Genomic DNA, 16,681 nt, shown 5'->3' with positions numbered 1-16,681 from the left:
GTTTTTTTTTCCCGCTCAGTGTGTCAAAGTTTTTTAACGATTTTTATACAACAATTTAGTCATTTTAGAACAAGTAGAATCCAACTGAAGAAAAGATTATAACCAACATGATATGTTTTTCAACATTGAAAGTTTCGCTCGTGTGCCTATTGCCTAATGCAAGGTATGTTGTCCTCAATAAGTCTTAAAGTAGATAATCACCACTTTTGTATTCAATAAGCCAGCATTCACCACTCAATACCCTAACAAATACTAATAACAGAAAACATTTACAATCCAAAACCAAAATCAATTGACCAATTTACAAATAATAATTAACCATAACAAAATAATACAGTAATAATAATTAAAATAACTATCATTTCAACCCGTGCTATGCACGAGTGCATACATAATTAAAATATTTAGAAATTAATTAATCAACTATAAATGATAACTATTTCTAAAATAATATTACATTATACATGTATATTTAAATGTTAATTTTTATTTGACAATAATTAAAATAATTAACTATATTTATTATTAAACTATTGAAATAAAATAAAAATAAAAATATAAAATACGAAATTAATTTTAATTGAATCTATCATTGAAATTTGTATTCAATTAATAAATATATAAATTTAATTTCAAATAATATATAATGAACAATATTATATTATCCAATATCTTTATATAAGATAATATAAATAAAAAGTAAAATAAAAATTATAAAGAAGAAATATAAAATATAATTATTGTTGAGCATAAAAAATAATAATAATAATAATAATAATAAATAATGGCAGTAGGATGTTGGATCAGTCAGGATATAAGCCAAACGGCCCACAAGTCGGGAAAAAAAATGTTGGACAGGCGCAGATGTCTATGAAAACGAAGGTCGGGCAAGGAAGAAGTATGGACAGACGCGAAGGTTCGTGTAGAGGACAGTCTGTCCATGTAAGGAGATAAGACAAATAGAGCCGGTCGGTTGCTCTGTAGTCGGGACAGCAGTCGGTTGCTCTGTGTTTGGGACCACAGTTGGTTGGTCTGCCAACCCTTCTCCTGTCGACACGTGTCCTCAACCGACCACAGTGTCATTCTCACTTTCTACAATATCTAACTCCCTGGACCAACCGCAAACTTTCCGCCTTATTGATCCGACTGCAAATCTCCCGACTTACAAACCGCCCGACCTCAGCATTTTCCGACCTGATGACCTTTCCACCTACGGACTTTCCGTTCCGAGGACCTTCCGACCTGAGGATTTCCCGACCTGGGGACCTCAAGACCTGGGGACCTTCCGACCTGAGCACTTACCGACCTGCAGAGCTCCGACCTGGGTATCTCCAGACCGGAGGACCTCCCGAACGGAGCACCTTCCGACCTGCGAACGTCCTGACGTGGGGACCTTCCGACCTGCGAACTTCCCGACTTCCGGACCTCCTGACATGAGGACCTTCCGCCCTGCGGACCTTCCGACCTTCCGACCTTTCCGACCCGCAATTTCCTTAGAAATATATCTATTATTCCTGATTTTCCAACAGGGCCCCTCCGCCAGTTTGATCAAGTGCATTCCTAGACCCATTTTTCTTTTTACCCTAAGCTTTTTAACATAATTCAAAATTTCATACGTAACAATTTTAGTATTCTACATTACTTTGAAATCCCTAATCTCAGGGAGATATTTTTCTATTTTCGAATTTTACTTTTTATTGTTGAAAAACTGCATCAACAGTTATATTATTTAATATATCTTTGTACGAATATTATATTTATACTTTACAGAAATTTAAGGTAATGTTTACATTTGTTACATAAAAATGCGACAACACACATTACATAAGAAGCGCTTTGAAGGCGGTTACTAGGTCCGCCCATTTCTGTTCAGTGCGCGCCATTCTTCTTTGATAGACGGCACTTTCGTGCTCCTGGATCATCCTTGACCGAGTACTGGCTTGGAGTTGGTCATGCAGGCTGGCGCAAGTCTGGCGTTGCTCCTCCACCAGGTGACCATCTTCCTGAATGCAGCCTTCTAATGACTCCAGTTGTTTCTGAAGGTTCTCGAGTTCCTTCATTTTCTGAGAGATTTCAGCTCTCAAATGATGGCGCACTTGCTGGTGTTCAGTCAACCTACTAGAAGCTTCATTCAGTACCGCTGTCGCCTTTGACAGAGACGCCTCAATGGTTGCAATGTCAGGAATGGGCTGAGAAGTTCAATGATCCTTTCCATCATCCGACTGAGAATTGGTGCCACGACAAACTCAGTAGGAGTCTGCACCAATAAATCAACAACCACCTGAAGTAGAGAGTTTACATCTTCAGAGCTCAGATCAGCCAACGAAACATCGACGCAGCGCAGTACTACTAGTCGGGCATATCCCACTAATGGCACTTTGCTCAGGAAACTAAGCTCACGAGTTGCCTGTTCAACTACCTCACAGTGATTAAAGATTCATAAGTTAAAATAAGGTAATGGAGTTATATGGACGTTACCTGGTGGAGGACAGCCGTAGCTTCAGAAGGAGTTAGCAAAACCGGAGTTAGTGGGGCAGGGCCAGAAAGGTTCCTCATCTGACCAACCGATTCGGCGGCTGCGGGCAGAGGACCTGTGAAGCCTGGCTCAGAACCCTAAAAATGTAAAACGTCAAGTCAAAGACAATTGCGATTAGCATACGGGGATGAAAACAAAGAAAAATACTAACCACGGCTTCGCTGCTCTGATTAACAGAAGGGTCGCCCGACTCTGAAGAAGAGACGTCGACTGCTTCAAAGTGTTGGATGGTACAGGGTCTGCTTGGACTGGTTCAGGGTTTGCTTGGACTGGTTCAGGGTCTGCTTGGACTGATGCAAGGATCGGCGGTCCTGGTTCTGCGTTCGGTTGAACCAGGTCAGGGACCGCCGGCGGTTGTTGTTCAGTGATCGGTGGTTCGACCACCGGATCAGCTGCCGCACGTCCCTGAGATAAGGAATATAAGTTAGACTCTAGATACGAAACATTATCTCACAACATGCTAAATGCTCACCGGGAGCACAGGCGGCTGAGGAAGGGTAGATGTCGATGAGGCAATCACCATGACCGTCGGGTCCTCTTCCCGACGAATCACTGACGGTCCCGCCGATGGATTGACGGACCTTTGGCCGACCGGCATTTCCGGTTCAGACTGGGAAGAGGTGGATGAAGACATCTGCCTCAACGTCGGGTCCTTGTCAAGACGCATCAGGGGCAGCTCCTTCGGTATACCGCCCAATTGTTCACCACTCCGGGCTGCAATCGGGAAAGAAGTTGCCTGCGCGCAGGTAAAGAGGTAAAGTTAGAAACCATAATTACGAGAAATGAAAGACTTTGGGGGGATTACCTCGGGGACGGATATTGAATCGCTTCGCAAAGCAGCTGGTAGGGCAGATGCCAACGTAGTTGGTCGGGTGGTTGGCTGATCGGTTACGTTGGCGCATGCTGGATCAACCGACCTATCTGTTTCATGTTCGGCAGTCTGGTCGGCTGGTTTCTCAGCAAGCGAGTCTAAGGAAAAACCTTGTCAAAAATAAATTGAAGAAAAAACAGAATTAAGGTTACCATTTATACTTACCCATGTATCGCCGCACATTGGCAGGCATCCAGATTGGGTCCACAGGTAGGGCCACCAAATAATCCTCTACCGCCTACCGATCATATACCGGTCGTGTGGTGGCCTTCGGTCGGGCGGCTCTTTTCCTCCTTGGAGCGCTGGGGCCTTCTGCGGGAGCCACCCGTTTGCTCCTCATGACCGTGGCAAGAGTTCGTGACCCCAAAGCAAGTGCTGGAGGAGGGGTTAATATCGCCAGCAATTGGTCAGTTGAAGGGGCCACCACTGCCCAAGTATCCGACCACCAAGACGGAAAGGTTTCCACCGTCTTGGGGTCACGGCGGAAAGGAAGGTAGGAGTTGGAAGCTATGTAAGAAATCAGCTGGGAGAGATAAGGTGAAATCAAAGAAGGGGTAACTCGCCCGTCGGGGCTCTGAGTTATTAGGTGTGGACGGGCGAGTGGACCCGGTAAACCTTGACAGCAGCCGAACTGTCAAGACAAAAATTGCGGCTGATAGTTAAAAGTATGAAAAGACTTACGGTTTCTCTTATCAAACTTGGGACTAGAAGAAAGGGACCGTGGTTTAAGAGCTGAGTCCCAAGAATGAGGATAGCTCGGGTGAGGCAAAGGGTCTGGATACGACAAGGGGTAATTGGTTTCTGAATAAGGCCAAAAACATTCAGTAAGATACTGAACGTAAAGCTCATAGATAAAAAATTTTGAGTTACTACGGTCGCCCGAAAGAATAGCCGAAATTACACGGTCAGAAAGAGAAAGACTGGAAGAGTTTGGAGTTAGCTGAGCAAGGGCTAAACCAAGAGATCTACGAGGGTTCGGGGTAATGGGCACCGACCACAAAAGGCGTTCGGAAAATAGAGTCTCAGCCAAAGCTACAAAAACCAAAAAGGACCAGACGCAGTTGTGTCCGCCCTCTTCGTATCTACTAGACGGTCGCTAACTCTGGATAACCCCTCATACAAATTGGCCAAAAAGAGGGTCCCTAAAGAAAAGAAGCGACCAGTGGCTAAGTGGATGGCTAAGTCAAGTTGCGAGGTCAAGATTGATTTTGAGGGAGAAAGAATTATATATCTGAAGAAAGGAGCAGAAAAGAAGGTTCAACATAAAAACAAATATATAAAAAATGAATTACATAGAGGAAATTCTATACCTGCATAGCCAGAACAGCAGAAAAGCGGTGTGCTCCAAGGCATTTACTGGAGAACCCTCTGTACCCCGAAAGCAGAGGACAAAGTAGGTCCAGCTGCGTTCCCTCTCAGGTATGCGCGCAAGCGACCAGCCTTCATGGTCGGGCGCTGGTTCTTGCCCATCCAACGACCCAAGGACAAGGTCGTCACCAACCACGGGGAGGTGGGCAATCATAGCCACATCCATCAGAGTTGGGCCCATGGGGCCAGTTGGGAGAAGGAAAACACCCAATTGGGCATTCCAAAAGGCAGCCATAGCAAAAAGAACTTTGTCGTGAAGATACAACGGTTGAGTCGCTAGAAAAATGGCCTTATCAATCCCTTGCCGTTGCCATTGTTCATGAAAAACGGGATATAGCCTCGAATACCAAGAACGAAAGGCATCTTTGGGATCGGTAAGATGTGTTTTAATATGATCATTAATGCGTTCGGGTTTGAAATCAGGGCTGTTAATAGCTAAGGGAGTTACAGAACAGATAATACTCTTCATACGAACAGCATCCTCAGAAGATGTACAATAAGGACGAACAGTGGGAGTAAGAACAGCAGAAGAAACAAAAGGGATTTCTGGATATGAACCATCAAAAGGTAGAGCTGGGACGTACTGGTTAGCCATGGTTGAAAACAGCAAAGCGCGAAAAGACCAAGAGAAAGTATTGGATCGCAAAAGCAGAAAAGCAATTAGAACGCGTAAGGAAGAAGATGAAGACGAAGGGGATTTAAGTAAGGTTTTTCTGCAAAAACCCCAAATTAAACACCGTAATAATCATCTGACTCCCTCAACAAATCACATCTCACATTGATCGAGAAATGACGGCAGGGAGTCCTGCGGGAAAAGCCAAATTGTTAAATAATTTAGGGTTTCTTTCGGCGTATGGTGATAATCTAACTAATCGGACCCACAAATAAAATCTAACAAATGAAAGTTTCTAGGGGGCCCATTCAAGAGAAACGCCTGTTCAGATCCTACCAGGCGAAAAACTAACTCTTTCGACCGACCTCAATAGGCCCGACCTCCTTATCGTCCGTCTCATCTTCCTTGTCCGACCTTCTTTGGACCAACCTTGCTATAACCAACCTCCTTTCAAACCCTGCTACATTATCATTAATATTATTATTTTTTGTACGTAACAAATATCTATTATATAATTTATTATATTTCTTTCCCTCATTTTTTTATCTCAACCGACTACCTAACGGACGGTTCTCCTCCTTGTCATCCGACCAATTCAGTATATATATCATCTTGTAAAAAATAATTTTTTAACAAAATAGAAAAAAAAAATTATCGAAAGAAAAATATATATATTTTTTAAATTCGTTGGTTCCACAAATATAAAAAATATAAATTTATATAATTTATTATATTTTTTCTCTCATCATTGTATCCCAAACGACTACCTACCGGACGTTTCTTCTCCTTTTCATCCGACTAATTAAGTATATATATGATCTTGTACATAATCATTTTTTAATAAAATAGAAAAAAAATATTATCTAAAGAAAATATATATTGTTGAAAATTCGTTCGTTACACAGATATAAAAAATATATATTTATATAATTAATTTCTCATCTTTCTAAAGCAAACGAATCATTGGTCGCCCAATCAAGCAACCACCATCTGGTCACTTCAATCAGCTAAACAACCATTCGTCCAGATGATTCATTGGTCGCATAAACAAGCGACCACCATACGTCGCCTTGAAATGGCCGAACAACCATTCCTCCAGAGGATTTATTGGTCGCTACAATCAAGCGACTGAACTACTGTTCACAAATATGGGCGACCAATTAACAGACCTTTCTTCGGCCAACCTCCGTATGGGCCGTTTTATCCTTCTGTCGGTCTTTTCCTCTTGTCCGACCACGTACCGGTCGTCCCATTCTTCTTCGCACGAACTGACTTACTCCGAAGTCGGCATTAACCGACCACCATATCAGCCGATCTCCGTGTCGTCCGACTCGACCGACCGCGGACCGCCCGATTTGCTCAACCGACTGTCGACCATCTGACCTATTTAAACGACTGAGAACCAACCGACCCCCGATCAGCCGACTGAGAACCAACCAACCGTGGATCAACCGACGACGAAACAGAATCCTCTGCTCGCATTATCTCCTTAGATGGACGACTGGTCCAACCGACCTCCTTTTGACTCTACTACCATACCGTCTTACCTTTGCCCGTCCGTGGGCCAACTAACCAACTTACTTTCGTCGAACTATAGACCAACGGACCAACTTTCTTTTGTCAGACTCCAAAGCAACTGACTTGCCTATCCGACTGCGTACCATTCCATCTCCATCTTCGGTAGACTTCCTTTTTCAACCGACCTCTGAGCCGTTTAGCTTATATTCAGACCCATCCACAATCGTACTACGGTTATTAATTATTATTATTATTATTTTTTCTGCCCAATAATAATAATAATAATAATAATAATGGTTGAAATAAAAAAAAAAAGTATTGCATTTATGATAATGAATACCCAAAAAACCAGACTCTGATACAACCAATCATTTAAATAAACACACAATTTACAAAAATACTAACTGCAATCACATCCCTTACCTTAAATTCAGCTACAAAGTTAATCTACATACGTAACTATATCTACTAGAGTCAATCTACCTGACCAAAATAAACACATAGAACCAGCCACTCACTAACTACTATCACTTCTTACATAAAAAAATGTGTCACTCACTAACTTCTATCACTTCTTACATAAAAAGGGTGTCACTCACTAACTTCTATCACTTCTTACATAAAAGTTTCCACTCTAACACAGCAACCACTCTAACACAGTAACACGCCAACAACATCCATTTAATTATAAAAACAAGATTGACTTTTAATATGTGCTACATTCTTCCTTAGCTTTTCTTTTTCACACGGTTCATCACTCTTCCATCAATTCTCCTTACTGCTAATCACTACAAGCCAATGGCTAACGACATAACACCCATAACTGATTTAACCATGGAAAATAGAAAATGGACAGTCCATGCGTTACTCGTAGAAATGTCCGCTATCAGAACAGCCAAGACCAGTGGAAAGCCCTACAGACGATACGTCTTTGTTGACACACAGGTATTCAAACAATCCTACTTATAAAAATAATTGATTGAATTTATATACTACTATCTAAATTTTACATTTAATATACTTTATCTAATATTGAATAGAATTTAAAATTAATCATATTTATTATGCTAATAATTTATTATTAGTTATTTTATAGTAGAAGAAAATTGATCAATCAATTTTATACATTACTAATTACTTTTTTCGGGGTTAACTATCTTATTTACTTATTTTGTAGGGCACCAAACTCATGACGTATGTCTTTTCTGCGGACATGGAAGCATATGATCATTGTTTAAAACTCTTTAAGACCTACGAGATATTAGCTAAACAAGGCAAAGACTACAAGACGGATCTACCAAACTTCAACTCTGAAATCCAGCTCTATCTCAACAGACAATGCAGCATCGTTCCTGTCGAAACTAATGCCATATCTTCTCTAACTGGAAAGCCATCTTTCAAAAAGCTCTCATGCATTGGTGATTGCCTAGCAACAAATGAGTACATCGGTATAACTGCTATTATGTTTAGGCTATAATTCATTTGCTTGTCCATATTTTTGCATTTATACCTAATATATGATACATATCAAACAGATGTGATCGGTGTACTGATAGATGTTGCAGAACAAAAGCAAAGAAACAAACGTCAACAACCGACCTCTTCCAACATTATAGGAGATCGTGTTCAAGAGATTGTAATCGTAACTGAGGAGTAAGCATAGATTCAAGTAGAGATATTTTAGTATCATTATATTTTTATCACCTTTTTCACATCAATGTATGTATTCATCTTTAATCACAATTTATTTCTTCTAAAAGAAGTTATGTCAATAATTATGCCTAACAACTATATTTAGAAATAAATATACTAAATTTTTATCAGCTTCCATTTGTATTCGACTTCTTTTAATAGTAGACTAAATTTACCAAATTCATAGTAGCATATGTTCTTCACACAGTTTTTTCCATTAATTTTCATGCATAATAGATTGCTACCGACAAAACTGACCTTATGAAATGAATTGGTGGACGCTGAAAGAAAATACTTCACATCCATTGTGAAGGAAAGACCTATCATTGCGGCCCTCTACCTGAAAGCAACATTATATACAGGTAGTTTATGCATCAATCTTATTTGACTCAACATATATAAATTATTGTCAATACTTGTATCGTAGTCCACCTAATTACCATTTCACTTCATTTGATTCTATATTCGCATGTCAAGGTATTTCGTTATCTGCAATTTCCATGGCAAATTTTATTATTGATCCTCCATATCCTGAAGCTAACCATCTATTGAGCTGGTAATTTTTTCTATATCAAATCAATATTTTATATTTTTTATATCACAACACTACACTCCCATTGAAAATCAATTAAAAATTTCATTTTAATTCAAAACATTTTACATCACAGGAAACTCAATAATAAAGTATGCATTGATGAACTTGTAATCCAAAAACCATACTTCAACACAGCCAAAGGAAGCCCGCTAGCTGTAGTAACTCTCTCAACAATTGCAACCATGTCACAATCTACTCGCGTGAGTTATTTATAATGTATATTTGTTTATATACAAATAAAACATCATAAAGTAAACAAAAACTTGCCTGATATAGCAAGGTGAGTACAAAATCAAGGGATGTTTGTCAATCAAAGTGGATAAGAAAGTGCAACTCCACTACAACGTCTGCGATAAGTGTTACACATCAACTCCAGCCCCAATAACACGGCAGTTTTTTTGTTTAAGGTGCAAATATGTCCAATCGTCGGAGCAAAAGTAAGAAAGTCTACTTATTTTACTTTATACACATTGAAAATTTGATATATATTTATATACACGTAACAATACACATGTACAAACAGGTCAATTCTGCGCTTACAGATTGTTGATCAGACAAGATCAATTACCTGCGTTGCTTATGACAATATAGCGCAACAAATTCTGAACTTTGACATACCAGAGTCGAATGAACTAGGACAACAGGTTATACTTTAAATATTTCATCAAAGTACTATACTGTCTCATTATATATATATGTATATTACACAGGAAATCATTTCACTATGCAATCTGCGCAATCAAGAACTTCAAAACCAATCATACCTCTTTCACATAAAGAAAAAGGCCGCTGCAGCATCCCAAATAGAAACACATACTTACACACTTATGTCTGCTACCAAAGAAAACAAAGGTACATTACATTATCATTAAAACAACTATGACTAATACATCTTATGGTGTAATTATATACTACTCATTTATATAACAAATAATATTCATGTACAGATAAGGAAATTGCTGCCCAAGAAACATTGTCAAAGAACCACCCTATTGTACACAAACACACTGGGATAACACCTGAAATGCAGAAGAAAGCAACCTGCACAACTAATACCTTAAAATCATCTGTTCCTGGTAAGAACAACAATATATCATCCCAACAATATAAAATAATAAACATAGGTACAATTTCATAGTTTCAACTATACTTATACAAAAAACATTATTTAGGTAAACATGCAAAGAACTTGCTGCCACTATTCAATGAGTTGCAATCAATCAATGATCACAAATCAAAGGATGAAGTGTCAACGAACAAGAATTCGGTCGCTCCACCGAAAGAATCCAAAAAATAGTTGTGAAGCTTTTCTACAATATCTTTTGTTCTGTACTACATCCAACTACTAAACTGCCTACCTTTTGTAATATTACTATCCGATATGTACGTACAACATTTTGAATATCTATCGGCTACATATATTTATCAAATTTCTTACTACTATAAATTCATAATTCCATTGTGTTAATGCATTTATCCAACAAACAAAAAGTAAAATTCAAATATATAGAAATATCCTTAAATTCGAATAATTACATTAGAAATCTCTAAAGATTGTAGGGTATATAAGTGTTGATGTATTTTTCCAATAAACAAAAGGTAAAATCCGAAAGTAGGACCAACCTACTGTTCACTTAGCAGGCAACCGAATTTTCTCCGTCCGACGACGTACCAACCGACTTGCATATCCGATCGCATCCGACCCGCTTACCCGACTGCTGAATAACCGGCATGCTCGTACAACCGACTCACCCACCGACCTGCAGACTTTCAGAACTTTAGACCATCCGACACGCTAACCAACCAACCTGATTATTCAACCACAGACCTACCCACCTGCGAACTGACCGAAGACCAACCAAGTTGACTATGCCACAGCGGACCCACCAACTTGACCTACTGAAAGAGGACCAACCGACTTCCCTATCCGACCGCAGACCTTCCAACGTCCAGATCCGATCGACAGCCAACCGACCCAAGAACAACCGAACAGACCAACGGAGCTCAACGCAAATTTTTCTTCTTTTCCACCTGACTTCGTGCATAACTTCCTTTAAGATCCTGCTTCCTTTCTTTTTATTATTACTTTTTGTACGTAACAGATTGCATTATAGAATAGTCGCGCGGTATACCACGCAAAAGCGGGTTCTAGTATATATATATAACATAATTATACGGGTCTATACCCGCAAGGTGGTTTGGGAAAAAATACTGTGCAAACACTATACACAGTGTTTTTCTCCCCAACCAGCCCGATTCCCTTTGCCGAATGCAGCCTTTGCTGCATTCTTTTTTCTTTTTTTTAATTTATATGTTTTTAAATATTATATTTATTTAATATTTATAATAATTATATGGTAAAAATATATATACAATATATATGTCATTTTGTAGAGAATAAAATTTTTTATAATAAAAATTTAAATATATATATTGAGTATAATATAAATTTATAATCAAATCAAATAATATAAATTTTATCAATTAAATTTAATATACATTTATATTATCTTATTCATTATCCATCAAATCAATACACATCAAAACTCCCAAAACCCCAACCAAACTCAAACACAAAAAAACAACAAAATTCAAACACATCTCAAAATTCAAATAAAAATCAAATTCAAACTCAAATTTGTCCGGACCCCCTAAATAAACACAGCCGTACTTTTTAAACACAATTTTATTTATTATTATTATTATTATTATTATTATTATTATTATTATTATTTTCTATCAGTGCACCATCCAGGTGCAATGGTCCAACACATGAGCAGTGAATAAGAGCCGAGAAAGCAAGCTAAGCTAAGCTAGGTTATAGCATGTGTTGTAATAATTATTTTACTCAATTACTTTATTTATTATTTTTTTTTTTATCTTTTATCTATATCAATTTTACATCAATATTCAACTTATTTTTTTTAACATTCTTATTAATCATTGCCTTCAACTAATTATTTCTTTTTTTTTATAAAATCTACAATAATTTATTTACTTGTATATATTTTAACTGTCTATAAATAATATTTATTAATATTAAAAAAAATGACATTGAAAGAAAATGGGTAAAACAAAAATATTTAACTTAAGAAATTAATATTACTGTTGTCAAATTTATAGATAAAATTTTGTTAAATTTTAAACTTCAAAACCTTTTAGATTATAAATCATTTTTATTATTATTATTATAAGAGATAATGAGTTTTTAAAATAAAAATAATATACGTGGTGATGAGAATTTGTCAAAAATAAAAATTCAGATTGAATTTCAATATGAGTGAATAATAATATAATTGGGCGGAAGTTTGGTAGTAAAAGGAATAGAGGGATGGATGTAGGATGATACCTCGACTCTCTTGAATTGAAAAGTAGTCGAAAAGGCAACAAAAGTGATGAAGCTCATATCGCACAATCCTTTAAACAAACCAACAATACATGGTAAGGCAAGAATAGTTCCAGTATAATTTGAGATGTCACGCCTTGTTTCATATCACTCTAAACAATTGGATTTGGGGATACGAAAGTTTAAAGGAATCATTGATATTTTCAATCATAGAACTTGAAATTACATCATATAATACTCTTTATGTCCCATAAAATTAGTTTTTTCTTTTTTTTATATGGAGTTTAAAAAATGATGTATTAGATGGTCCTGGGTTCTCTTCCTCATCTATCAATTGATCCCTATGAATTCGATTAATTAGTTTGATTAATTTGTGTAATGTTTGTAATGTATTTTTATTTTAATTACTTTTTATTTAGTGAAATATTAAAATAAAATAAAAATAATTTATTTTTTCTTTTATGCTAAATATGTTATATTTTGAATGAATTTTAAAAAAAATAATTATTATTATAAAACTTTTAATGTAAATACCATTTTTACATAAAATTCATTCAAAAGTAAATATGAAAAATGAAACATAAATTGAATTTATTTATTAATAATGATATAAATGTGATGTAAGAGTTTATGGAAAAAAAAATTCACACACCAATAATCACTGTTTTTAATAATATTTTTCTCTTCCATCAAATTTAGTCTTATTTCTTTGTAAATATACAAAGGTACGAAGCTAAATTTATATTATTTTTTCTTATAAAATAATATAGTTAAATAACTTAATAATATTTTTATAATTCTCAATAACTAGAATAAAAATACAAAATATTTTTAAATACTAAAAATACTTATTTGTGAGATTTTGAAATGATTTTGCTATTTCATTTTTGTTTTATCTAAAAAAAATATTAAATCAAAAAATTAATTTTTATTTACTATATTTATATTAAAATTTAGTTTTATATTCAAAATATCACATCAATATATATTCATATCACATTAAACACGGATTTCAATTTAAAACTTTACTATTCAAAACTAAAATCTCACAAGTAAACACATTCGTAACCTTTGTTTTTTTTTTTAAAGAAATACTTCCTCTGTCCTAAAACAATGGTCTTGTTTTTTTATTTTCATCCGTCCCAAAACAATCGTCTTATTTCCTTATTTATTAATCGTGGTTCCCAATATATAATAAAATTATCCTTACTTTTACACAATATTTACAAAAATGTCATTGTAATTACAAATTTAAAATACACACCAATTAATTAAATTATTCCACACACCCCAATTAATATCTTACCCACCTCATTTAATTGTTATCCACCCATCCTCATAACCCTAATTCTAATATTCTCTCTCTCTCTCTCTCTCTCTCGTCACAGCTCTCTTATTTCTTCTTCATTAAAGCTCTTATTTTCTTCTAGGCTTTATTCGTTGTAAAAAATTTGCCGTCGCCGCTCTTTTTGCCTATAAATAGACCAGAAAACTTTGGAAATGACTTCTCATCTTCAAGGTGAGCCGGATGAGCATTCGGATTCGGCATTTTTGTGTCCTCCGTTGCCGATTGGATTTTCCGATTTCGGCTTTGATGACGCCGTTGTCGATGACGAAGTCGCCATCGATTCGGAGTCTGACGGTGAAGAGTGGTTGAGTGTGGGGGTGAAGGAAAGAAAATACTACCTCCGTTCAGTTTGAAGGGTCTAATTTACTTTTTGCATGTTGATATTTGAATATTAATTATTATATCAAAATGTAATACAAATTAAGAAAAAATTACAAAAATACTTCCATTAGTGTCTTATAATACTAATAGAATGACATTTGTACAAAAAATTATAAAAATATAAGGATTTTTTTTGTTAAGTACAATGACGCAAAAAGTAAATGTGACTCTTAGAGGCGACGGATGGAGTATCTTTTTCGTAAACCCCAAAAGCCCTCTGAAGCTTGCGAGATGTTGTTGATGTTTATTCAAATCCTTAGTAAGCTCGCTATGAAGTTGAAGAAGTACAAAAAATATAAGATTCGTAGTTGATTGTTATTTTAGAAATTGATTTCTCACTATTTTCTTAAATCTTCATTATTTGTGTATTATTCCTATTAACATGTTTAATTATTGATTAAATTTGTTTTTGGTCGGAGGAATCATTCGAATAAAGCTAAAAAATGGGAGTTCTAGACTTATTCTAGGCACCGGTTGTTCTGCCAGTTACCATTCGGAAATGAAATGACTTGAACTTATGTTTTATATGTGCTCCAATGTGCTTATATGTGATGCTATGTGAAACTTATATGTTTGATTTTGTTAGGAGTTTGAGTATATGGGATACTATTAATTATAGGTAACTTTTCTTTTTATCACTCGATGATGAATGTATTAAATGAGAGTGATCTTCACACCCTAAGTCAACCCAATAATTGTTTCATAAGATCAAATTCTATTTGATGATGACTTTAAAGTCTGAAGGTGGACATGTAGATTGATGACAATAATTTGAGAGCTATATGAATAAATGTCCATATATTACACTATGTCAAAAAAAGGTTTACAAGTATTTAAAACCTTTTAAAAATAGATTTTACATACTTGTATTCCATAGTTACAAAATACTCCTATTTAGCAGTTTAATCTACACATAAAAACATCAATTTTTCGTGAGAAAACATAAATCCTAAGACATCTTCTCTACGAGTATGATGAGCTGCTCAATGCCTGCGGCTTTATTACTCTCGAAGAGTTGTTTCAATGTGAACTTGACCAATTCTTGGTCTACTTCCAAATTGGTCGGAAGTAAACCATTTTTTGAAAGCGATGTTTTGCCCACATGTGGTATCTTTTAGTCATTGCCATGTTGACACTTGAGAATCTCCATTAAACAACTTTGTAATGCCATGAAAATATTGTTAAGAGTTGTGTCTGATAGCTCTTTAAAAGAATTGACAACAACTTTTAGTAATTCTTCCACATTGTAGCTTACTTTTGATACTTGTAAAGACTGCAATGATCTAAACCACCCTAAATCATTTTTATTTGTATTCGGGCTATTAGGCGGTTGAAATACCAAATGGATATCAAATCCATCACTACTTGCCATTTCCAAAATTCCGAATCATTATCCTTAATGTAAGGCTTCGCATTATCTTGTTGTCTATAGATTGTCTTAGAAGCATCATTAGGCCGTCTTTTCTTTATTGTTGAAATCACCTACAAGTACAACTCAGTGATGATTAATAAATATTGGGTTATTACTGAGAGTTGTGCATAATTTAGCCAAAAAAGAATAAATATGGTGTTTACCTCATCTATCAATATTTGCTTGGTGACTCCTTTTGTAATTGAGTACAATGGTTTAATCTCCATTATCCTGATAGCCACATTCTTAAAATTACGCTACGCAAGTTCTTTTTTTGTGAATGGAAAATTTTGTTGGAATATATGGGTATTGCGATAATAAATTCTACCATGAAACCGAGTCGAGGATGGATCCTCTTTCAAAAAATTAGATACGCCCCGGTAGTATCTCCGGTTGTTGGCATTCTAACCTAAAGATAAAACTCTTTCCGTCTCCAATGAGAGTGGCACCTCTAATCGTTGGAGCTCTGGCGAACAAAGCGAGAGAGGAACTGAATTGGGGAGGTGTCCGGAAAGCTAGAAGAGAAGAGAGAGAGAGGAGAGAGTTGTTGGTGTTGGTGTTTAGAATGAAGGGGGAGGCTCTTTATATAGGTGTCTCCACTTGGCCAAAATGGCAGATGATCAATTACGATCAGAATTATGACCTTAATTATCGATGTAATTTATTCTAAATTCAAACCTACCGTTTGAAGCATTCGTAATTGATTCTAATTACAAACTTTCCGTTTGTGACGATCGTAATTTATTCTAATTTCAAACCTTCCGTTTGAAACGAATGTAATTTATTCTAATTTCAAACCTTTCATTTGAGATTATAATAAATCTATCCAACGGATAATATTTTTTCCAAATAATACTGCGACTTAGGCCGTATACCCTGGTTTAATTTGGGATTGCAGAATTTGGTTTGTCTCGAGACAGACAAAATAGCCAGAATATAAACAAAACCCCATATACAATAAATAAATAATATTTATTTATTTCTTCCAAATTAATCTAATTA

General features: G+C 35.9%; 1 protein-coding gene across 1 annotated transcript; it reads left to right on the top strand.

Annotated features, from left to right (window-relative positions):
* Window positions 1–7,701: 7,701 nt before the first annotated feature.
* Window positions 7,702–8,570, top strand: LOC127250666 (uncharacterized). Its single transcript, XM_051274049.1, has 3 exons — window positions 7,702–7,851; window positions 8,084–8,354; window positions 8,442–8,570. Exons 1-3 carry the CDS (start codon window positions 7,705–7,707, stop codon window positions 8,561–8,563), a joined length of 540 nt encoding a protein of 179 aa, XP_051130006.1. The 5' UTR covers window positions 7,702–7,704; the 3' UTR covers window positions 8,564–8,570.
* The last annotated feature ends 8,111 nt before the right edge of the window (window positions 8,571–16,681 follow it).

Source organism: Andrographis paniculata, unplaced genomic scaffold (genome assembly GCF_009805555.1).
Source record: "Andrographis paniculata isolate CXL003 unplaced genomic scaffold, ASM980555v1 Contig37END, whole genome shotgun sequence".
NCBI lineage: Eukaryota > Viridiplantae > Streptophyta > Magnoliopsida > Lamiales > Acanthaceae > Andrographis > Andrographis paniculata.
The sequence above is the reverse complement of the archived record's forward strand: the minus strand, read 5'-3'. Positions and strand labels throughout refer to the sequence as shown.

Excerpts from the sequence above, each read along its gene's own strand:
- LOC127250666 (XM_051274049.1), top strand. The coding sequence starts at position 7,705 with ATGGCTAACGACATAACACCCATAACTGATTTAACCATGGAAAATAGA. Across the intron at positions 7,852-8,083 it reads ACGTCTTTGTTGACACACAG|GGCACCAAACTCATGACGTA; the intron begins GTATTCAAACAA and ends CTTATTTTGTAG. Across the intron at positions 8,355-8,441 it reads AGCAACAAATGAGTACATCG|ATGTGATCGGTGTACTGATA; the intron begins GTATAACTGCTA and ends CATATCAAACAG.